At 53.0% G+C, this 25,496-nt stretch overlaps 1 protein-coding gene across 1 annotated transcript; it reads right to left on the reverse strand.

Annotated features, from left to right (window-relative positions):
* Positions 1-5,342: 5,342 nt before the first annotated feature.
* LOC119958416 (leukocyte cell-derived chemotaxin-2-like) lies at positions 5,343-15,323 on the reverse strand. Its single transcript, XM_038786937.1, has 5 exons — positions 15,269-15,323; positions 10,551-10,608; positions 9,981-10,077; positions 7,566-7,711; positions 5,343-5,606 (listed from the first exon to the last, which is right to left on the reverse strand). The coding sequence occupies exons 2-5, from the start codon at positions 10,588-10,590 to the stop codon at positions 5,437-5,439; spliced, it is 453 nt and encodes a 150-aa protein (XP_038642865.1). The 5' UTR covers positions 10,591-10,608; positions 15,269-15,323; the 3' UTR covers positions 5,343-5,436.
* Between the last annotated feature and the right edge of the window lie 10,173 nt (positions 15,324-25,496).

Raw genomic sequence — 25,496 nt, forward strand, 5'->3', positions numbered from 1 at the left:
GCTGAGGGGAAATTTAGCACGGCCAATCCGCCCTCACCTGCACATCTTTGGGGTGCGGGAGGAAACCGGAGCACCCGGAGGAAACCCACGGAGACATGGCGGGGGGGGGGGGGGGGGGGGGGGGGGCGAACGTGCCGACTCCGCGCAGACAGTGACCCGAGGCCGGAATCGAACCGGGATCCCTGGTGCCCTGAGGCAGCGGCGCTAACCACAATGACACCGGGTTGACAGCCTCTCAGCTGTACAAAGTCGAAATGCAGAAGGGAGAGGATTTTCCTCACTAAATCCTCTTCTTAGCATCGCGCCATTGACCATTCAAGGGCCGCCCCGGGAGTTTGGGCTTGTGCAGTGACTGGGGATCAGGATTGGGGGGGGGGATGGGGTGGGGGGGGGGGGGGGTGAGAGTCAGGGCGAGCAGCCCTCAGGGTCGATGTTTAGTATTAACCACATCAATCAGCGCCCAATCATTGTCGGAAACCTTGAACCCGCCCGTTCCTGGTATTAGTCAGGTCAACCTTCTCAGAACGGCTTCCAAAGCATCTGTCCCCAAATACGGAGGCCAATACCGTTGGGGCAGCACGGTAGCACAGTGGTTAGCACAGTTGCTTCACAGCTCCAGGGTCCCAGGTTCGATCCCCAACTTGGGTCACTGTCTGTGCGGAGTCTGCACGTTCTCCCCGTGTGTGCGTGGGTTTCCTCCGGGTGCTCCGGTTTCCTCCCACAGTCCAAAGACGTGCAGGTTAGGGTGGATTGGCCATGATAAATTGCCCTTAGTGTCCAAAAAGTTTAAGTGGGAGTTACGGAGGACTGGAGGATAGCAAATGTGGTCCCTTTGTTCAAGAAGGGGAGTAGAGATAACCCCGGTAACTATAGGCCGGTGAGCCTAACGTCTGTGGTGGGTAAGGTCTTGGAGAGGATTATAAAAGATACGATTTATAATCATCTAGATAGGAATAATATGATTAGGGATAGTCAGCATGGTTTTGTGAAGGGTAGGTCATGCCTCACAAACCTTATTGAGTTCTTTGAGAAGGTGACTGAACAGGTAGACGAGGGTAGAGCAGTTGATGTGGTGTATATGGATTTCAGTAAAGCGTTTGATAAGGTTCCCCACGGTCGGCTATTGCAGAAAATACGGAGGCTGGGGATTGAGGGTGATTTAGAGATGTGGATCAGAAATTGGCTAGTTGAAAGAAGACAGAGAGTGGTAGTTGATGGGAAATGTTCAGAATGGAGTTCAGTTACGAGTGGCGTACCACAAGGATCTGCTCTGGGGCCGTTGCTGTTTGTCATTTTTATAAATGACCTAGAGGAGGGCGCAGAAGGATGGGTGAGTAAATTTGCAGACGACACTAAAGTCGGTGGAGTTGTAGACAGTGCGGAAGGATGTTGCAGGTTACAGAGGGACATAGATAAGCTGCAGAGCTGGGCTGAGAGGTGGCAAATGGAGTTTAATGTGGAGAAGTGTGAGGTGATTCACTTTGGAAAGAATAACAGGAATGCGGAATATTTGGCTAATGGTAAAATTCTTGGTAGTGTGGATGAGCAGAGGGATCTCGGTGTCCATGTACATAGATCCCTGAAAGTTGCCACCCAGGTTGATAGGGTTGTGAAGAAGGCCTATGGTGTGTTGGCCTTTATTGGTAGAGGGATTGAGTTCCGGAGCCATGAGGTCATGTTACAGTTGTACAAAACTCTAGTACGGCCGCATTTGGAGTATTGCGTACAGTTCTGGTCGCCTCATTATAGGAAGGACGTGGAAGCTTTGGAACGGGTGCAGAGGAGATTTACCAGGATGTTGCCTGGTATGGAGGGAAAATCTTATGAGGAAAGGCTGATGGACTTGAGGTTGTTTTCGTTAGAGAGAAGAAGGTTAAGAGGTGACTTAATAGAGGCATACAAAATGATCAGAGGGTTAGATAGGGTGGACAGCGAGAGCCTTCTCCCGCGGATGGGGGTGGCTAGCACGAGGGGACATAGCCTTAAATTGAGGGGTAATAGATATAGGACAGAGGTCAGAGGTGGGTTTTTTACGCAAAGAGTGGTGAGGCCGTGGAATGCCCTACCTGCAACAGTAGTGAACTCGCCAACATTGAGGGCATTTAAAAGTTTATTGGATAAGCATATGGATGATAAGGGCATAGTGTAGGTTAGATGGCCTTTAGTTTTTTTTTCCATGCCGGTGCAACATCGAGGGCCGAAGGGCCTGTACTGCGCTGTATCGTTCTATGTTCTATGTTCTATGTACGGGGACAGGGTAGAGATGTGGGCATGAGTAAGGGCCGATGCCTACTCGCTTCACCCATCGATGTCCCTTCTTACGTCCGCTTCACAACTTACTGTCCTGATATATTTGTATTTGGGCTGTCTCTTTTCCAGAGGGAACCAACATTGATCCCGCTATCCCGCGCCCTCATTCTCTCCCCATGGCCTCCATATCTTCCTGTCTCTTTGTCTGCAAAGCCCTCACTGGAGTCTCTTTGTCCTTACAGCCCATACGAGCATACATGGCAACATACGAATAAGGAGCTGGCCTGGCAGATGGGTTGGCTCGTTCTTTCAAAGAGCTGGCATGGGTCGGATGGGCAGAAGGGGCTCCTTCTCTCACAGGAGTTGCTGATGCATGAACCTCCAGCCCGCTGTGCTACTGAAGAGGCCCCGTGGTCATGGGGGCCCTCGTAGATCCCGCCAGCTCTAAAGCCTGGACGACCCCATGGTAAGTTATGAGGGCCACCTCAAAATGGAGGAGGGCACCCTCGGAGTCGTCAAAACCAATAATTATTAAAGGGAAGCAACAGTCAGAGGGAAACACCCTCCACTTGGATCATTGAGTTTACAGGGTGGCTGGAGAGTCAACTCTTTTGTGTTTAATAATGTGAGTCTGGCAACTAAATCGTGCTCACTGTGCTTGATCGGTTTAAGTCTGGGTCCAGACTCAGCGCAAAGTAATCAGACGCCACAGAAGCTACTCAAGGCGTGTAAGCATACTGTAAGCATGGCTTGGATATTTTGTGGTTGCAGAGATATTTTAAACGAACATGTTGCACACTTTTGTCGTGTGAGAGTACCTTTAAGAAATGGATGTGTATATAAATATCTGTAGTGAGAGTACCTTTAAGAAATGGGTGTCTATAAATGGGTGTGTATGTAAATATCTGTAGTGAGAGTCCCTTTAAAAAATGGGTGTTTATTACTGCAGTGATGTCAGAGAGTGGGTGGAGCTGGGTTGTCTGTCAGCTTTTTACTTTCGTTTTAGGCTGTTTGCTGCAGGGTGTGTTTTAGTTTCGTTTTCAGTGTTGGAGCTGAAGCCAGACCAAGCAGCTGTTCTCTCTGCCATCAAAAGTCTATCTCTTGATCATTTGGTGAATTCAGAATTAGAAATGTTCTCAGTAGTGAATGTAAACCTGATGTGCTTCTGTTAAACGGTGTTTCTTTCGAATTCTGGATGTTGTTTGGGAAGTTATTAAGGATTACTTAGTGTTGTAGTCTTTGGGGGTTGTATTTGAATTAATGGTTGCTAAGATGTTCACTGTATGTTTTAAAAAGGTTAACTTGAGTTCATAGAATAAACATTGTTTTGCTTTAAAAAGTACTTTTCCATTTCTGCTGTACCACACCTGTAGAGTGGGCCGTGTGCTCCCCATACCGCAATCTATTAAAAGTTGTGGGTCAGGTGAACTCCATGATACACTTTGGGGTTCTCTAAACCTCGGCCCATGACAATTTGGAACTAATGCAATCGCTGCATAGCTCCGAGCTAGATATAAGCTACAACACTCAACTTTGATGTTTGCGTCTCACCCCTCTGACTCTGACGCCCGCCCACCCCAGCCCCCTCTCCCCCAGTAGAGAGGCCCCCTCTTCGATTTGGCAGCCTCTGGAGTTGGCGATGGGCGAGGCTGGTAACCCGCCCTGAATTGGCGGCTTTATGGGGGTAAGTTGATTGCCTGGCTCAGGGCACGAGGGCAGCAATCCTGACCTCTCCGGGGGAGCCTGCCTGGAAGCAGGGATGTTTGAGGTCGACCATGCCAGTGTGGCGAGCAGCCCTCCATAACTCACCCACCCAGCGCCCGCCAAACCCCCGGGGACCCTCACCACCTCAAAGCTCCACCACCGCCAGCTGTGGAGATATTCCAGCTTCGAGACCCGGGCACAAAGGGGAAAGATCAAAGAAGGAGACGGAGAATGGTTTAATGCGCACGGCTCAATTTATTAATTTCTCAATCATTTCAATTACAAAATTGGAGCCTGGTGATCAGTGACTGGATTGGCTGTCTGTTGTTTCACTGGAGAAAAGAGCATCTTCGAAATGGGCCTAAACTAGTCTTGAACCGGTCTCCCCTTTCCCCGAGACCCTCCTTAAACTCCCAGTGTCCTGCCAGGGAGCATGATGGGATATCCTCCGTGTTGGTTTACAGGTGCAACAGGTGATTAAGAAGTTTTGTCCTTCATTGCTGGAGGGATGGAGTTTAAGACTAGGGAGGTTATGCTGCAATTGTATAAAGTGTTAGTGAGGCCACACCTGGAGTATTGTGTTCAGTTTTGGTCTCCTTACCTGAGAAAGGACGGACTGGCGCTGGAGGGTGTGCAGAGGAGATTCACTAGGTTAATCCCAGAGCTGAAGGGGTTGGATTACGAGGAGAGGTTGAGTAGACTGGGACTGTACTCATTGGAATTTAGAAGGATGAGGGGGGATCTTATAGAAACATAAAATTATGAAGGGAATAGATAGGATAGATGCGGGCAGGTTGTTTCCACTGGCGGGTGAAAGCAGAACTAGGGGGCATAGCCTCAAAATAAGGGGAAGTAGATTTAGGACTGAGTTTAGGAGGAACTTCTTCACCCAAAGGGTTGTGAATCTATGGAATTCCTTGCCCAGTGAAGCAGTTGAGGCTCCTTCATTACATGTTTTTAAGGTAAAGATAGATAGTTTTTTGAAGAATAAAGGGATTAAGGGTTATGGTGTTCGGGCCGGAAAGTGGAGCTGAGTCCACAAAAGATCAGCCATGATCTCATTGAATGGCGGAGCAGGCTCGAGGGGCCATATGGCCGAATCCTGCTCCTAGTCCTTATGTTTGTGTTCCTGGATGGGTACGGCCGTAAGACCATTCAAGAAGCCTGACACCACCCAAGGATGAAGCAGCCCCACTTATCTGGCGGGTGTTCTCCCCCCCCCCCTCCACCGCCCACGCACAGCGGCAGCAGAGTGCGCGCCCTCAACACGACGCGCTGCAGGGGGCGCTGCTCGTCGTCCACACCCATTGTGGGGCATTGACGTAAACAATGGAGGCCAGCGGGTCAAGGCCTGGCTGGGGAGGGGGGGGGCGGTCAGCCAGGCAGGCAGCAGCGGGGGAAGGGGGGGTGGGGCAGGTGGAGCCGGAACAGGAGAGAGAGAGAGAGAGAGAGAGAGACGCTCCACCTCCAGGCAACCCGGGGCTACAGGTTCGGGGTTGGGTCCACAGAGGTGTCACACATCTGGATGTGCACGTGAGAGGTAATTCCCGGGTAGACACTTTGCATTCTCAGCAACTGGCCGATAGTCTCTCCTTTGGCGACGTTCCCAGAGTAGCTCTGTGGCTGGATGTAGAAGATCTTCACGCAGTAACCTGGAGTTGGAGAGATTCAATTGAAGAGAGATTGACCCCACACTCCACAAGAGTAGTTCTCTAACATTGACCCCGCACAGTGTCTGCGACTGCCACACGTAACCATCTATTAGGCTTTAGCGCATGTTCACGGACATGCTTGCTTTGGCGCAGAGCTGGTGGAAGGTTCCCCCAGTCGAATAGTGGCCGGTTGAACCCTGCTTTTAACCCTTCCATAGCCAAAACAATTGCTGCCGTTGGACTTGAACCCAGAGCGTCTAGTCCAGAGGTAGGGGGCGCCACCCACTGCACTGTAAGACCCTCAGAGGGCCCTCGGAGTCGGATGCGGGTGTTGGAGAGCGTGTTGCCCATCTCTAATTGCCCTTTGTTGGAACCAACAATTCTACGGACACGTGCTTGTAGGATTAGAATAGCGGTTTTAATATACTCACAACAGAGCCAGCCTGTTAGCCATTGAACTTTCGGTGAACTGGCCGGCTGACCATGTGGCACTGATCTATATACAGCAGCTCCCGGGGGAGGAGTCCTGGGCAGAGCCAAGGGAGAAGCCCCGTACAACTCGAGCATTCCCAGAGCTACTCCCCCTGGAGGACAGGTAGTGCATCTGCACTTACAATACAGACACATGTATATACAGATTATAATCCGGTGTGAATCACATTCACCACACCCTTGAACGGAGTGTCTCCCTCGGCCATTTTGGTAAAGGGTCAACCACCTTGCCCTGGGCCTGGAGTCACGTGTAGGCCAGACCATGGTAAGGACGGGAGATTTCCTGCCCCCAAGTGAACCAGGTCGATCGATAATTGTTTCATGACTCCACATATAAGCCAATGAGTTGGATCGAACCCTCGGCTCCAAGAGCAGTGGGCCCAGGCTTCCAGGTTTCTAGTCCAGTGACATTACCGCTACGGCAATCTCCCCTCACTGATCGCTCCAATCGCTGGATTCGGAGGCCAGAGGGTTCAACGTTAGACCAGCACCTTCGACGCTGCAGCGGTCACTACATGCTGCACTGTAGGGGAAGGTTGGTATGAATTAGGAGCAGGAATAGGCCACTCGGCCCCTCGGGCCTGCCCCGCCGTTCAAGTAAATTCCGGCTGAGCAGATTGAGGCCTGTACTCCGCTTTCCTTCCTGCCTCCCTCCACCCCTTTGTCGGTCAAAACTCCGTCTCACCCGGCCGCGAATATATTCATTGACCCGCCTCCACTTGTCTCTGGGCGGGAGGGGGGGGGATTCCACAGACTCGAGACCCTCCTGAGAGACGGAAGGATCGAGAACGAGGGCACGGCGGAGGCAGGTTCAGGCGAGGTTTCCCAGAGGGCATTTGGAGCATTGTCTGAGGAGAACGTGCCAACAGAAAGAGCAGGAAGAAGCCATTCAGCCCCTCGAGCCAACTTCGCCATTTGAAGAGATCGTGCCTGATCCTGCCGACAACTCAAAACTGCGTCCCCGTGACCACCCCCCCCCCCCCCCACCAGATAACCGTGCGCCCCCTTCTTTACCGAGAATATATCCACCTCTGCCTTAAAAATATTCAAACGCACGGCCTCTGCAGGAAGAGATATCAGGCAGGCGAATCTCTCAGGGCCACCCGTAAAGGTGTGACGGGTGGGAGGAGGTGAGCGGCCCTTGCTGAGGGCCAGCACGACACAACGGGCCGAATGGTCGCCCTTCTGTCAAACGGGCCTTGTTTTGAAGGCCTACGGCCTGGGTTTAGGCTCCGCCTGCCAGAGAAAGCGTGGGGCAGAGAATCCCGTGAATGTGGTCAGGAGATTTTATTCCCTCCCTGTCCTGGGGTAGCTCCATGTGCCCCCCCCCCCCCCCACCCCACCCCCCGAGCACTTGGTCGGGTATAATACTTGGCACCTCCCGCGTAGGCCAGGATTCGGGTCACATGGTCGGCGGAGTTACGCTGGAAGCTGGGAGGCGCGGAGTGCTCCGAAATCCTCTCTCACCCGATCCACGCAGCATCACCCCGTTGTTAATCGCGTTGCTCCGGCTGTAGGGATTCGCCCTTCTCACCAGCGTGCCATCGAAGGGGGCGTAAACATCCGATCCATCGCTGCAAACCACGTCGACCCCCTTGTGCGTGCGGCTACCCCTGCGGTCAACAGGACACAATTAGCCCCCCCCTCGGCCTTCTCCGTTCAAACCCCGGGCTGCGATCTGCTCCATTCCTGGTGGCCTCCCCCGTTACTGAGTCCACGCTCCCGCCAACCCCCAGATCCCGCGTCAGACACCGGCCAGTGATGGTGGCATTTCACCCAATCAAATCTCGGGGAGGCCGAGGGCATCGATTTCAATCCCTGTACCAAATACAGGCCGGAGATCTCCGGTCAATGTGATTCTCCGTCCTCGCCTATCCCATCACCCCATCCACCTTCATCCCCCTTCACCCCATCCTCCCTCACCCCCCCCTCCACCCCCTTCACCCCATCCTCCCTCACACCCCCTCCACCCCATCCTCCCTCACCCCCCTCCACCCCTTCACCCCCATCCTCCCTCACCCCCCCTTCACCCCCTCCTCCCTCACCCCCCTCCACCCCCTTCACCCCCATCCTCCCTCACCCCCCTCCACCCCCTTCACCCCCATCCTCCCTCACCCCCCTCCACCCCCTTCACCCCATCCTCCCTCACCCCCCCTCCACCCCCTTCACCCCCATCCTCCCTCACCCCCCTCCACCCCCTTCACCCCCATCCTCCCTCACCCCCCCTCCACCCCCTTCACCCCATCCTCCCTCACCCCCCCCTCCACCCCATCCTCCCTCATCCCCCCTCCACCCCCATCCTCCCTCACCCCCCTCCACCCCCTTCACCCCATCCTCCCTCACCCCCCCTCCACCCCATCCTCCCTCACCCCCCTCCACCCCCATCCTCCCTCACCCCCCCTCCACCCCCATCCTCCCTCACCCCCCCTCCACCCCATCCTCCCTCACCACCCCTCCACCCCCTTCACCCCATCCTCCCTCACCCCCCCCTCCACCCCATCCTCCCTCATCCCCCCTCCACCCCATCCTCCCTCACCCCCCTCCACCCCCTTCACCCCATCCTCCCTCACCCCCCTCCATCCCCTTCACCCCATCCTCCCTCACCACCCCCCTCCACCCCATCCTCCCTCACCCCCCTCCATCCCCATCCTCCCTCACCCCCCCCTCCACCCCCTTCACCCCATCCTCCCTCACCCCCCCTCCACCCCCTTCACCCCATCCTCCCTCACCCCCCCTCAACCCCCTTCACCCCATCCTCCCTCACCCCCCTCCACCCCCATCCTCCCTCACCCCCCCTCCACCCCCATCCTCCCTCCCCCCCCTCCACCCCCTCCACCCCCATCCTCCCTCATCCCCCCTCCACCCCATCCTCCCTCACCCCCCTCCACCCCCATCCTCCCTCAACCCCCTCCACCCCCATCCTCCCTCAACCCCCTCCACCCCCATCCTCCCTCACTCCCCCCCCTCCACCCCCTCCACCCCATCCTCCCTCACCCCCCCTTCACCCCCATCCTCCCTCACCCCCCTTCACCCCCATCCTCCCTCACCCCCCTCCACCCCCATCCTCCCTCACCCCCTCCACCCCCTCCACCCCCTTCACCCCATCCTCCCTCACCCCCCTCCACCCCCATCCTCCCTCACCCCCCTCCACCCCCACCCCCCTCCACCCCCTTCACCCCCATCCTCCCTCACCCCCCTCCACCCCCATCCTCCCTCACCCCCCTCCACCCCCATCCTCCCTCACCCCCCTCCACCCACTTCACCCCATCCTCCCTCACCCCCCTTCACCCCATCCTCCCTCACCCCCCTCCATCCCCTCCCTCATCCCCCTCCATCACATCCTCCCTCACCCCCATCCCCCCTCACCCCCCTCCATTACATCCTCCCTCACCCCCATCCCCCTCACCCCCCTCCATCCCCTCCCTCACCCCCCCTCCACCCCCTTCACCCCATCCTCCCTCACCCCCCTTCACCCCCATCCTCCCTCACCCCCGCTCCACCCCCATCCTCCCTCACCCCGCCTCCACCCCCATCCTCCCTCACCCCCCCCACCCCCATCCTCCCTCACCCCCCCACCCCCATCCTCCCTTACCCCCCCACCCCCATCCTCCCTCACCCCCCCCCACCCCCATCCTCCCTCACCCCCCCACCCCCATCCTCCCTCACCCCCCCACCCCCATCCTCCCTCACCCCCCCACCCCCATCCTCCCTCACCCCCCCCCCCCACCCTTCACCCCCCCCCCTCCCCCTCTTTCAGTGGGCTCAGCTTCAGCAGTTTATTTGACGACCTTCAAGCAAAACAATTTAACAGGTAGAAGGTTCCGGATAATTCCGAATATTTCTTGTTGACGGACAGCCCGGCTGCCACAAGGCGGTGATTACCTGGGTGCTCCATAAGCCCCGCTGCCCCAGGTGTCACTGCCTCTCACTCTGTTTGTCGGGTTCCCAGCGCAGAGTGACCCCCACCTCCGACCTGTTACTGTACCAGGCAGAATCCAACAGAGAAATGGGACAATGCAATAAGAATAATCATCTTTATTATTGTCACAAGTAGGCTTACATTAACACTGTGATGAAGTTACTGTGAAAATCCCCTAGTCGCCACATTCCGGCGCCTGTTCGGGTACACTGAGGGAGAATTCAGAATGTCCAATTCACCCAACAAGCACGTCTTTCGGGACTTGTGGGAGGAAACCGGAGCACCCGGAGGAAACCCATACAGACACGGGGGAGAACGTGCAGACTCCGCACAGACAGTGACCCAAGCCCGGATTCGAACCTGGGACCCTGGAGCTGTGAAGCAACAGTGCTAACCACTGTGCTACCGTGCCGCCCCCTCAGTTCAACTGCTTATACACGAGACAGCCCCTCCGACACGGCAGCACTCCCTCGGTACTGCATCAAGAAGGAGAGCCAAGAAATGTGTATTCACGTTCCAGTGAGGCGACTTACCCTGAGTGAAGAGAATAAAGAGGACGATTCCCCTCAGCATCTCGGCGCTTCCGAATATCTGGGGAGAGATTTTCAGTTATTAGAACAAAGAACAAAGAAAAGTACAGCACAGGAACAGGCCCTTCGGCCCTGCAAGCCTGTGCCGACCATGCTGCCCGTCTAAACTAAAATCTTCTACACTTCCTGGGTCCGTATCCCTCTATTCCCATCCTATTCATGTATTTGTCAAGATGCCCCTTAAATGTCACTATCGTCCCTGCTTCCACCACCTCCTCCGGCAGCGAGTTCCAGGCACCCACTACCCTCTGTGTGAAAAACTTGCCTCGTACATCTCCTCTAAATCTTGCCCCTCGCACCTTAAACCTACGCCCCCTAGTAATTGACCCCTCTACCCTGGGGAAAAGCCTCTGACGATCCACTCTGTCTTTGCCCCTCATAATTTTGTAGACCTCTATCAGGTCGCCCCTCAACCTCCAGCGTTCCAGTGAGAACAAACCGAGTTTATCCAACCTCTCCTCATAGCTAATGCCCTCCATACCAGGCAACATCCTGGTAAATCTCTTCTGCACCCTCTCTAAAGCCTCCACATCCTTCTGGTAGTGTGGCGACCTGAATTGAACACTATACTCCAAGTGTGGCCTAACTAAGGTTCTATACAGCTGCAACATGACTTGCCAATTCTTATACTCAATGCCCCGGCCGATGAAGGCAAGCCGTATGCCTTCTTGACTACCTTCTCCACCTGTGTTGCCCCTTTCAGTGACCTGTGGACCTGTACACCTAGATCTCTCTGACTGTCAATACTCTTGAGGGTTCTACCATTCACTGTATATTCCCTACCTGCATTAGACTATCCAAAATGCATTACCTCACGTTTGTCCGGATTAAACTCCATCTGCCATCTCTCCGCCCAAGTCTCCAAACGATCTAAATCCTGCTGTATCCTCTGACAGTCCTCATCGCTATCCGCAATTCCACCAACCTTTGTGTCGTCTGCAAACTTACTAATCAAACCAGTTACATTTTCCTCCAAATCATTTATATATATTACGGACAGCAAAGGTCCCAGCACTGATCCCTGCGGAACACCACTAGTCACAGCCCTCCAATCAGAAAAGCAGAGTTGTCTTCTCAAACGTCATTAACATTGGACACGGCTTGACCGAGATTTAACCCTTCGAATGCTATGAGTGACTAAAGGTGTCTGTTCCGTCATCGCAATCTGTCTTCCTGCAGCCCAATAGAATTCGAGAATCTTCCAGCATTTCCAGCAGGCCATTCAGCCCATTACATCTGTGCTATCTCTTTCTGGAAGAACCACCTAATTGGACACAATGGCCCCCGAAAATTTCCTCCCGTTCAATATTCATCCAATTTGCTTTGGAACGTTATTATTGAATCTGTTTCCATTGCCGTTGCAGACAAGGTTTACAACAAAATCGTCTCCTGACCTTTCCTCCAGCTCTTTCCCCAATTTAGCTTCAATCTGCGTTCAACCCTGTGGTTGGCCACCGGCCGATCAATGGAAACAATTTCATAGGAACAGAGAAACAAAGAGCAGGAGGAGGCCATTCAGCCCTTCGAGCCTGCTCCGCGTTTCATTATGATCATGGCTGATCATCCAACTCAATAGCCTAATCCTGCTTTACCCCCATATTCTTTGATCCCCTATTGCTATATCTAACTGCTTCTTGAAAACGTACAATGTTTTGGCCTCAACTACTTCCTGTGGTGATGAATTCCACAGGCCGACCACTCTCTGGGTGAAGAAATGTCTCCTCATCTCGGTGCCTAAATGGTCTACCCCGTATCCTCAGACTGTGACCCCTTGGTTCTGGACCCCCCCCCACCATCGGGAACATCCTTCCCGCATCTACCCTGTCCCCATCGGGAACATCCTTCCCGCATCTACCCTGTCCCCATCGGGAACATCCTTCCTGCATCTACCCTGTCCCCATCGGGAACATCCTTCCTGCATCTACCCTGTCCCCATCGGGAACATCCTTCCTGCATCTACCCTGTCCCCATCGGGAACATCCTTCCTGCATCTACCCTGTCCCCATCGGGAACATCCTTCCTGCATCTACCCTGTCCCCATCGGGAACATCCTTCCTGCATCTACCCTGTCCCCATCGGGAACATCCTTCCTGCATCTACCCTGTCCCCATCGGGAACATCCTTCCTGCATCTACCCTGTCCCCATCGGGAACATCCTTCCTGCATCTACCCTGTCCCCATCGGGAACATCCTTCCTGCATCTACCCTGTCCCCATCGGGAACATCCTTCCTGCATCTACCCTGTCCCCATCGGGAACATCCTTCCTGCATCTACCCTGTCCCCATCGGGAACATCCTTCCTGCATCTACCCTGTCCCCATCGGGAACATCCTTCCTGCATCTACCCTGTCCCCATCGGGAACATCCTTCCTGCATCTACCCTGTCCCCATCGGGAACATCCTTCCTGCATCTACCCTGTCCCCATCGGGAACATCCTTCCTGCATCTACCCTGTCCCCATCGGGAACATCCTTCCTGCATCTACCCTGTCCCCATCTGGAACATCCTTCCCGCATCTACCCTGTCCCCATCGGGAACATCCTTCCTGCATCTACCCTGTCCCCATCGGGAACATCCTTCCTGCATCTACCCTGTCCCCATCGGGAACATCCTTCCTGCATCTACCCTGTCCCCATCTGGAACATCCTTCCCGCATCTACCCTGTCCCCATCGGGAACATCCTTCCTGCATCTACCCTGTCCCCATCGGGAACATCCTTCCTGCATCTACCCTGTCCCCATCGGGAACATCCTTCCTGCATCTACCCTGTCCCCATCTGGAACATCCTTCCCGCATCTACCCTGTCCCCATCGGGAACATCCTTCCTGCATCTACCCTGTCCAGTCCTGTTAGAATTTTATAGGTTTCTCTGTGAGATTCCCCCCTCATTCTTCTGAACTCCAGTGAGAACAATCTCAACCGACTCAATCTCTCCTCGTACATCAGTCCCGCCATCCCTGGAATCAGTCTGGGAAACCTTCGCTGCACTCCCTCGAGAGCAAGAACATCCTTCCTCAGGTAAGGAGACCAAGACTGCGCACAATACTCCAGGTGTGGCCTCACCAAGGCCTTGTATAATTGCAGCAACACTTCTCTGCTTCTATACTCGAATCCTCTCGCTATGAAGGCCATTAGCCTTCTTTACCGCCTTCTCTACCCCACGCTTACCTTCAGTGATGGATGTATGAAGACACCCAGGTCTCGTTGCACACTCCCCTCTCCTGATTTATGACTATTCAGTTAATAATCTCCCTTCTCGTTTTGGCGACCAAAGTGTATAACCTCACATTTATCCACATTGCACTGTATCTGCCCTTTCATTCGCCCACTCACTCAACTTGTCCAAATCACACTGAGGGATCTCTGCCTCCTCCTCAGCTTACCCTCCCACCCAGGTTTGTGTCATCTGCAAATCTGGAACATTTAGTTCCCTCATCTAAATCATGAATGGGTCAGCATGGTAGCATGGTGGTTAGCATCAATGCTTCACAGCTCCAGGGTCCCAGGTTCGATTCCCGGCTGGGTCACTGTCTGTGCGGAGTCTGCACGTCCTCCCCCTGTCTGCGTGGGTTTCCTCCGGGTGCTCCGGTTTCCTCCCACAGTCCAACGATGTGCGGGTTAGGTGTATTGGCCAGGCTAAATTGCCCGTAGTGTCCTAAAAAATAAGGTTAATGGGGGTTGTTGGGTTACTGGTATAGGGTGGATACGTGGGCTTGAATAGGGTGATCATTGCTCGGCACAACATCGAGGGCCGAAGGGCCTGTTCTGTGCTGTACTGTTCTAAAAAAAATATATATCGTGAATAGCTGGGATCCCGGCACTGAACCCTGTGGTATACCACTCGTCACTACCTGCCAATTTTCAAAAAAGACCCGTTTATTCCTCCTCTTTGTTTCCTGCCTGCCAACCAGTTTTCTATCCACACTACCCCCAATCCCATGCACTTTAATATTTAATCACTTCTGTGGGACTTCGTCGAAAGCTTCTGAAAGTCTAAATATACTACATCCACTGGCTCCCCCTCATCAACTCTACTAGTTACATCCTCAAAGAATTCCAGTAGATTTGTCAAGCATGATTTCCCCGTCATAAATCCAAGCTGACTCTGTCCGATCCTGTCACTGTTTTCTAAGTGCTCAGCTGTAAAATCTTTGATGATGGATTCTAGAAATTTCCGCACTGCCAACATCAGTCTGGCTGGTCTGAAATTCCCTGTTTTCTCTCCCCCCCCCCCCCCCCCCCTACTTTTTAAATATGGAGTTACATTAGCCACCCTCCAATCTGTAGGAGTCCCGTACCAGCCTCCCCGAACAGGCGCCGGAATGTGGCGACTAGGGGCTTTTCACAGTAACTTCATTGAAGCCTACTCGTGACAATAAGCCATTTTCATTTTCAACTGTTCCAGAGTCTGTAGAATCCTGGAAGATGACCACCAATGCAGCAACTATTTCCAGAGCCACCTCCTTAAATACCCTCATTTACTTTCTCGAAACGTATTCGAGATTGGGAACGCCTCTACTGAATCCTCCTTTCCACTCAGAGCAGGCCCCCCTCAGTAAAGAGATCCGAGTAAATTCACTGAGGTCGTGTGGGGGGTAGAGACAATTGGACGGTCGTGTTTGACAGACAAGTGGTTGAAAGAAGGGGATTTTGGTCATTACCTGTCTTGCTGATCCAGCTGAATGCAGGAGTCTTCTCGACCCTCTCTTTCCCCGCTCTTCACCTGAAAGCGTTTTTATCTCTTTCTCCCGTAATCATTAACTGCTTACCGTACAGACAAGGGAAAAGTGGACTGAGAACAAGGTCGGCGAATCATCTGAGGACAGCTGATGACCCGAACTCCGATATCCTCTGTCGCAAACCCCAGCTGAACACTTGTCAAAGCTGCTGAGGCGGTCATTGACCAAAAGCCACGCAGTGTTGGCCCCCAAGCTTTTGTTGACATCTGTTCAATGATTAATCCCAGGGACCTGACCCTTGATGGAGCAGGGCGAGGTGAATCGGGGTGGCAGAGCAAGAGGAATGGTCTGGGTGAATATCGACCAGCTCCTCGTTACCCAACAGGGTGGCGGGGCCTACGCACCTGAGGTGAGGTCCGAATTTCTGTGTCCCTTCGCGAGCAAGTCGGGGGAGCAGAGACAGGAATCCATCAGGTTATTTACGCGTCACCCAAACTGGGCCTTTATTTGTCTACTCTCTCAGAGAGCTGGCAAATATTGATCAAGGCATTTTGGAAAAAAAAATGAACCCTGGGAGGTGAGCAACTCTCGTAAGGACCACCTCCCAAATTGCTGCCATTTCAGAGTCACCCACAATGCCGTGGGGTCAGAGGTCACCTCCAGGCCAGGCCCGGGCAAGGACTAAATCGCTAAATCTGATAGGATTCGGCCATTCAGCCCCTCGAACCCGCTCCGCCATTTAATACGATCATGTCTGGTCTCACCTCCACTTCCCTGTCCACACCCCGTGACCCTTCAAACCGCGACTAATTGAAAAACTATCCAGCTCCTCCTCCAATGTGTTTAGTGTTCCCGCGTCCATCGCGCGCTCTGGGGTTGAGTTCCATAGATTCGCCACCCTTTGAGTGAAGCAATTCCCCCTCAGTTCTGTTTTTAATCTCCCCCCCCCCTCAGCCTAAAACTACATCCTCGCGTTCTAGAATGTCCAACAAGGGGAAACATCAGCTCTTCATCCACCCTTCCAATCTCCTTTATCCTTTTTCTAAATTCCAGCGGGCGAAGGCCTCAACTGCTCAATCTCTATTCACAAGACAATTCCTTCCCTCCCTCTCTCGTTCATCGAAGATCTATCCAGCTCTGACTCAAAAATATTCCAAGATTCTGCTCCCGCCGCCTGTTGAGGAAAAGAGTTCCAGAGACTCCGTCCTCTGAGAGAAAATATTTCTCCCCATCTCCGTCTTAAAGGGGCCACCCCCTTATTTTTAAACGGCGACACCCCCCTCCCACCCCGCCGAGTTCTAGATTCTTCCACAAGAGGAAACATCCTCTCCACATCCCCTCCTGTCAACACCCCGTCAGGATCTTAAAGGTTTCGATCGAGTCGCTGCTCACTCTTCAAACTCCAGCGGATACAAACCCAACCTCGCCAACCTTTCCTCATCGTCCGTTCCTGGTCTGTGCTGCCATATATACCCGAAATGAGGCTTCCGGAACTCTCCGTCAACTCATCCTATCAACACAGTCCTTCCCCCACCCCACCCCAATGTGACCCCGAGTGACTATTTTCTCCTCCAGACAGCCGGCGAAACTGAGGCCAACTCCTGGAGTCGCCATCAATGCTGATTCGGAGGGGGGCATTTCTTGGCCCTGTGTAGGCGGCACTGGGTGAACCCATTAAACTACCGAGAGAACATCGTCAACAGCAGGGAACGGAATCTTCCATCAGATTCCAGCTCTGTTGCTTTGAGGGCGATCCCGTTGGTGGGAGCTAAAAAACGTTCCGAGGCGGATAATCCCTGGCGGAATGACGGAACGCTGTGCGAGCGAGCAAGAACGTTCCTGGCACCCAGAGGTGAAGGGGTTAATGGTGATGGCTGAGGCCCAGGCCTCTGACATCACTGAAGCCTCAATCAGGGTCATTCCCTGACCTCTGCTGGCTGCACTAGGGGCCTGTAACCCCCTGGTCTCAGTGCCTCTTGACGTGGACAGGTTGGTACCTTGCCCAGTGACTGCAGACGGGCACAGGCTGGGCTGACAGCCAGCTGACAGGCCCGTCATCAGATCACATCTTTTGCTGACATCCGCTGTTCAGACTAAATGGATTAAAGGCCAAGTTGACAAGCTGGAGAGAACGTGATCCTGGAACTGAACCCAAATAACAGCAGTGTCCTTTGGAGATGCGAAACTGAAATCTGGTTATAGTTCAGCAACAGGACTCATCAAACGCATCCGAGTTAGATACAGAGTAAAGCTCCCTCTGCACTGTCCCCATCAAACACTCCCAGGGCAGGTACAGCACGGGGTTAGATACAGAGTAAAGCTCCCTCGACACTGTCCCCATCAAACACTCCCAGGACAGGTACAGCACGGGGTTAGATACAGAGTAAAGCTCCCTCTACACTGTCCCCATCAAACACTCCCAGGACAGGTACAGCACGGGGTTAGATACAGAGTAAAGCTCCCTCGACACTGTCCCCATCAAACACTCCCAGGACAGGTACAGCACGGGGTTAGATACAGAGTAAAGCTCCCTCTACACTGCCCCCATCGAACACTCCCAGGACAGGTACAGCACGGGGTTAGATACAGAGTAAAGCTCCCTCTACACGGTCCCCATCAAACACTCCCAGGACAGGTACAGCACGGGGTTAGATACAGAGTAAAGCTCCCTCTACACTGTCCCCATCAAACACTCCCAGGACAGGTACAGCACGGGGTTAGATACAGAGTAAAGCTCCCTCTACACTGTCCCCATCAAACACTCCCAGGACAGGTACAGCACGGGGTTAGATACAGAGTAAAGCTCCCTCTACACTGCCCCCATCGAACACTCCCAGGACAGGTACAGCACGGGGTTAGATACAGAGTAAAGCTCCCTCTACACGGTCCCCATCAAACACTCCCAGGACAGGTACAGCACGGGGTTAGATACAGAGTAAAGCTCCCTCTACACTGTCCCCATCAAACACTCCCAGGACAGGTACAGCACGGGGTTAGATACAGAGTAAAGCTCCCTCTACACTGTCCCCATCAAACACTCCCAGGACAGGTACAGCACGGGGTTAGATACAGAGTAAAGCTCCCTCTACACTGTCCCCATCAAACACTCCCAGGACAGGTACAGCACGGGGTTAGATACAGACTAAAGCTCCCTCTACACTGTCCCCATCAAACACTCCCAGGACAGGTACAGCACGGGGTTAGATACAGAGTAAAGCTCCCTCTACACTGTCCCCATCAAACACTCCCAGGACAGGTACAGCACGGGGTTAGATACAGAGTAAAGCTCCCTCTACACTGTCCCCATCAAACACTCCCAGGACAGGTACAGCACGGGGTTAGATACAGACTAAAGCTCCCTCTACACTGTCCCCATCAAACACTCCCAGGACAGGTACAGCACGGGGTTAGATACAGAGTAAAGCTCCCTCTACACTGTTCCCATCAAACACTCCCACGACAGACAGAGTGAGAGATAGAGAGATGGAGAGAGAGAGAGAAAAACAGTTTGAAGAGATTTCCCAGATTAGGGATCAATCTCCAGGTTTTCGCTAAACTCTCCAGTTCAGTGTTGTGGGTGCCTCTTCTAACGATTCATCGCGTTTCCCCCATCCCGAAGACTTTTCGAAACCCCGGCTAAGCCCCACATTGGTCCGACGCTCGTGCCGACAGAGAAGGAAACCCCAAAGCAGGACCAGGTGATAATTATGAATCGGGGAGGCCATTCTGCCCGTCCGATTGGATTCCGTTCCCATGATCTGGAAGGCCCTGCCTGAAATATGGTGGGAGGAGATCGAGAAATAAAATCCAGAGAGGAAGTGGATAAATACTTGCAGAGGGTAATCGAGGCTACGGTGGGGGGGGGGGGGGGGGGGGGGGGGGGCGCAATGATTGGAAAGTTCTTCCATAGAGCTAGCACAGGCAGGATGGAGCAAATAGCCACTTCCTGCACTGCATCATTCTAGGAACGACTCTATCTGGCTGTGACTCATTCCGATCATACATAACCTCCTCGTATCGGTTCTACATTTGCCTTCCGCTAGCTGTGCGTTAGCAAAGCCGTATCATAGATTATCATAGAATTTACAGTGCAGAAGGAGGCCATTTGGCCCATCGAGTCTGCACCGGCTCTTGGAAAGAGCACCCTACCCAAGGTCAACACCTGCACCCTATCCCCATAACCCAGTCACCCCACCCAACACTGACGGCAATTTTGGACACTAAGGGCAATTTAGCACGGCCAATCCACCCTAACCTGCACATCTTTGGACTGTGGGAGGAAACCGGAGCACCCGGAGGAAACCCACGCACACACGGGGAGGATGTGCAGACTCCGCACAGACAGTGACCCAAGCCGGAATCGAACCTGGGACCCTGGGAGCTGTGAAGCAATTGTGCTATCCACAATGCTACCGTGCTGCCTAAAAAGAATTAAAAAGAAACATTTAGCTGTCAGTCTCTCTTCAAACTCTCTTCGTTTCTTTTTTAAACTTATTTTTTTACCAATTAAGGGGCAATTAAGCGTGTCCAATCCACCTATCCTGCACATCTTTGGGTTGTGGGGGCGAGACCCATGGGGAGAATGTGCAAACTCCCCACGGACAGTGACCCAGAGCCGGGATCGAACCCTTAGACTTCAATTTATTCAGCCCAGATCTATTCTTATCTCAATGCAATGATTGCTGTTTCCTAAATGCTCCCCCCCCCCCCCCCCCCACTAAGACTTGATCCATTTGGCCCACTTCATATCCGAGGACCAGGTCCTGCAATGCCGCCTTTCTTATAGGACTAGATAGATACTGCTGTGGAAAATTCTCCTGAATGTACTCGGATCATGAGTGAATGTGCTATCCATGACGATCTCAGTCTCAGGGAGTTATCGCGTTGATTCTTGCCACCGTACAACTTCCAAATCCCGGAGCTCAGGCTTCGGCAACTGATGATGCTTCCTGCAAAAATGGCTGTCCGGGACACAGGAAGCTTTCTGAGTTCCCACATTGCACAGGATGCGCATCTCAAAATTGGAGCAGCCCTGTTATTCCTTTATTTGTTGCTACTGATAAAGAACCTTACCAATAAGTCATGTGAGAGTACCTTTAAGAAATGAGTGTTTATAAATGGGTGCGTATCTGTAGTGAGAGTACCTTTAAGAAATAGTGTTTATTACTGCAGTGATGTCAGAGTGTGGGTGGAGCTGGGCTGTCAGCTTTTTACTTTCGTTTTAGGCTGTTTGCTGCAGGGGGTGTTTTAGTTTCGTTTTCAGAGCTGGATAGCTGCAGTCACAGCCAGAAGGTGTATGAATCTCTCTCTGTAATCTAAAGCCTGTAAATCGATCCTTTGGTGATTTAAAACTAATAACTGCTCTCAATAGTGACTTTAACCTGATGTGCTTCTGGTAAAAGGTGTTTCAAGTCTTATGGATGTTAAAAGGATAGCTTAAGGATTACTTAGTGTTGTAGTCTTTGGGGGTTGTATTTGAATTGATGGTAGCTAAGATGTTCACTGTATGTTTTAAAAAGGTTAACTTGAGTTCATGGAATAAACATTGTTTTGCCCCCCCCCCCTCATGATTCTGCCACCCTTCCGGGTTTGATTCCAGATGGGACCCACCATATTTGGCCCCACTCGTCTTTCCCGCCGGGAACCTCCCCAGGCTCCAGAATTTTTCTTCAAATTTAGAATAGCCATTTCTTTTTTCTTTCCCCCAATTAAGGGGCAATTTAGCATGGCCAATCCACCTAGCCTGCGCATGTTTGGCCTGTGGGGGTGACGGGGGGAGTGGAAACTCCACACGGACCTGCGTACGGGATCGAACCCGGTTTCCTCGCCGCCGTGAGGCAGCAGTGCCAACCACTGCGCCGCTGGGCTGCCCCCAGGCTCCAGAAAAATGACCGCGGCGTGGGAGGCTTGCGACAGGAACCACGTCGGAACAGCCAGAATTCCCGCGCGGAACTAAGATCTGGGGTGGGATTCTCCATGCGTCTTTAGCAGCCGGATTCTCCGGGAGGGAACGTGCCACCGGAGAGCCCTGGCAATGTTCAGTAAAGGCCAGGCGGAGTCGAGAGGAAGGTGAGACGCCAGGTAGACATCTGAAGGGATTTTCAGATTCGCGCGAGATTACTAGTCCGTGAAACAAGAGTTAGAACAGCTATGGCTGGATCTCATAGTTTATGCTCAGACAGAGGATTCCTACAAGGGGTGGTGCAAAATCCTGGACTGGATTCATCGTTAAAAGTGGAGCAGAAGCTTTGTTTCAAAGTGTCATTTGCAAAACCCGGACTGGATTTCGGAATACAAACCACCAAGGGAAAGCATTATTATAAGGCGAGATTCTAAAGCGTGTTTGTTGGGATTGGAGTTTGGAAACCCTCATGTGACAGTCACCCCTGGGGGGACTTGTAGAATCCCTGCAGAGCAGAAGGAGGCCATTTGGTCCATCAAGTCTCCACTGCTCCTGAAAGAGCACGCTACCTAGATCCAATACCCCACTCTATTGTGGTAACCCTACCTAGGGACAGTTCAGCAAGAGCAATCCACTTAACTTGCACCTCTTTGGACTGCAGGAGGAAACCGGAGCACCCGCAGGACACCCACGCCGGTACAGGGGAGAAGGTGCAACCTCCACAGTCACCCGAGGTCGGAATCAAACCCGGATCCCAGGCGCTGTGAGGCACCAGTGCGAACCACTGAGCCACCGTGCCGCCCCTATTCCGAGAGAGAAAACCACAGACACCGTCTTGGGTTCCCGGCAGAATGCGTGTATTAGACCATAACCATCCTGTCTGCTTAAAAGGGACTTTATGAGTGAATGAGACCATTGTAGTTTAAGGTGCATTTTGTAATCCACGGTAACCTTTAACTTTGTGTGCAATTGTTGGGGGGAGGGGAGAGAGAGCAAAGATGTTACAAACCAATTGTTTCATCAATATTTGTTCATTAGCGGTCCTGGGACTTTGTTACTCCGTGTTTAAGAAACGAAAAGTAAAAGTTACCATCGATCTTCCTGTTCAGCGATAACATCAACTGGGATTGTAACATACAAGAAAATGAACGGTTCTATCAGGGCCGGATGTGGTGGGGAGTATATTCAGGAAGCCGGTGCACGGGGTTCCTGCCGTGAGTTGAAGATTGATCATGCTGTGATCAGCGACGGAGCGGAGTCTTCCTCAAAGCATGGTCAGCGTTACTCAAACTCTCACCATGAATCCTCTTCACTTCTCTCCGCATCCGGATGGACTGTGTCCCCCCCCCCCCGCCCCCCCCCCCCCCCCGCTCGCTCCTGGCAAGGTGGGCCCAGCCCCGAGCCCCACCCTGTGCTTTTTGTGATTCCCCGTCCACATTGTCCAGAGAATCATCGCGACTGAAAAATTCAACAAGGGTTTATACATTTTCCGGATGATCAAAAGAAACGCCGTGATCCCAGAGGGAGTGCGGCCATCGTCAGAACCTGTGGGATTGAGGAGGAGAGGGGGCAACAAGAGAGAGAGAGAGAGAGAGAGAGGGGGGGAAGAGAGTGATAGGCTAGAGGGAAGGGAAAGTCAGAGAAAGGAGGGCGAGAACGGGAAGGGAGAAAGAGAGAGAAAGGAGGGAGGGAAAGAGAAGGGAGATCTTGGGAAAATGTACAGACAAAGGAGAGAGATATTTAGAGAAGAAGTTATTAAAAAGCAGAGGGGTAGAAAGAGAGAGGGAATTGTCACAAGTAGGCTGACATTAACACTGCAATGAAGTTACTGTGAAAGTCCCCTCGTCGCCACATTCCGGCGCCTGCTCGGGTCACAGAGGGAGAATTCAGAATGTCCAATTCACCTAACAAGCACGTCTTTCGGGACTTGTGGGAGGAAACCGGAGCACCCGGAGGAAACCCACGCAGACACGGGGGGGACGTGCAGACTCCGCACAGACAGTCACCCAAGCCGGGAATCGAACCTGGGACCCTGGCGCTGGGAAACAACAGTTCTAACCACTGTGCGATCAAAGCTAACTTTGCAAGTTGCTTTCATAGATCATCTGTGCTCCTAAATTGTCAAGGACAGAGATACTGGGAGGAAATCACAATCTTTATAACCGATTGCTCCACTGGAGCCACATTCTCAAGTCAACCTCCCAAAGCCTGACAGTCCATCTCCAGCGTGGGTTAGATACAGAGTAAAGCTCCTTCTACACTGTCCCCATCAAACACTCCCAGGACAGGTACAGCACGGGGTTAGATACAGAGTAAAGCTCCCTCTACACTGTCCCCATCAAACACTCCCAGTACAGGTACAGCACGGGGTTAGATACAGAGTAAAGCTCCCTCTACACTGTCCCCATCAAACACTCCCAGGACAGGTACAGCACGGGGTTAGATACAGAGTAAAGCTCCCTCTACACTGTCCCCATCAAACACTCCCAGGACAGGTACAGCACGGGGTTAGATACAGAGTGAAGCTTCCTCCACACTGTCCCCATCAAACACTCCCAGGACAGGTACAGCACGGGGTTAGATACAGAGTAAAGCTCCCTCTACACTGTCCCCATCAAACACTCCCAGGACAGGGACAGCACGGGGTTAGATACAGAGTAAAGCTCCCTCTACACTGTCCCCATGAAACACTCCCAGGACAGGTACAGCACGGGGTTAGATACAGAGTAAAGCTCCCTCTACACTGTCCCCATCAAACACGCCCAGGACAGGTACAGCACGGGGTTAGATACAGAGTAAAGCTCCCTCTACACTGTCCCCATCAAACACTCCCAGGACAGGTACAGCACGGGGTTAGATACAGAGTAAAGCTCCCTCTACACTGTCCCCATCAAACACTCCCAGGACAGGTACAGCACGGGGTTAGATACAGAGTAAAGCTCCCTCTACACTGTCCCCATCAAACACTCCCAGGACAGGTACAGCACGGGGTTAGATACAGAGTAAAGCTCTCTCTACACTGTCCCCATCAAACACTCCCAGGACAGGTACAGCACAGGGTTAGATACAGAGTAAAGCTCCCTCTACACTGTCCCCATCAAACACTCCCAGGACAGGTACAGCACGGGGTTAGATACAGAGTAAAGCTCCCTCTACACTGTCCCCATCAAACACTCCCAGGACAGGTACAGCACGGGGTTAGATACAGAGTAAAGCTCCATCTACACTGTCCCCATCAAACACTCCCAGGACAGGTACAGCACGGGGTTAGATACAGAGTAAAGCTCCCTCTACACTGTCCCCATCAAACGCCCAAATACAGGACAGAGGATTGTGTGATGGGTAGTGAATTGGTGAGCTGCTCCATGATGTAACGTACTGAGCATGGTCTGTGGCGGGCGATTGGCCGAGAGCGGACCTGTCCTCTGGCAGGGTAGCCGGACAGCGGAGGGAAGAGTTTTGCCGAGCCCATTTGCGGTCACTTTGTGTCTCTCGATAGCTACGCTGCGAGCTGCTGCGAGTGCAGTGACCGAGAGTCTGTTGCAAGCTCCTACCCCCAGGCCTGTCACCAGCGGTCAAACCTTCTTCCTCATTCTGGTTGTGTAGTCGCTTCCTGGATCCTGAGAACTGCCGGATTATTGCAAGCTTCCAATCTAACGGCAAGATAGACACTGGGATGTCCGTAATTCATGAAAGGTGTTTGACTGCTCTGCCACCCAATGTGCAGCCAACATGTATCATTCGCTGCATTTCCCTCTCTCCCCAATATCCGCTTTTGTCCTCAGTACCTTTAGCACGGTAGCACAGTGGTTAGCACAGTTACTTCACAGCTCCAGGGATCCAGGTTCCATTCCCGGCTTGGGTCACTGTCTGCGTGGAGTCTGCACGTTCTCTCCCCGTGTTTGCGTGGGTTTCCTCCGGGTGCTCCGGTTTCCTCCCACAGCCCAAAGATGTGCAGGTTAGGGTGAATTGGCCGTGCTAAATTGCCCCTTAAGTGTCCAAAAAGTTTATGTGGGATTACTGGGATGGGTTGGAGGCGTGGATTTGGTGGGGTGGTCTTTCCAAGGGGGGACGGGGGGGACGTCGATATTTAAGGCCCGGCTGGTGATCCCCTTTCAGTCCGGCCTCCGCCCGCTCAACGCCGGAGCTTGTGTGCTACGAATCCCACAGAGAAGCCAATCAGCGATTCCCCCCCCCCCCCCCAACCGAGGTCCTCTTGAAGGATACACCTGTCTCTGACTGGGCAGTGCTCTCTCTCCGTACCCCACCGGGAAACCCATTGGGATGTGGCACCGAGTCCCTGTTGAT

Source organism: Scyliorhinus canicula, chromosome 29 (genome assembly GCF_902713615.1).
Source record: "Scyliorhinus canicula chromosome 29, sScyCan1.1, whole genome shotgun sequence".
NCBI classification, from domain to species: domain Eukaryota; kingdom Metazoa; phylum Chordata; class Chondrichthyes; order Carcharhiniformes; family Scyliorhinidae; genus Scyliorhinus; species Scyliorhinus canicula.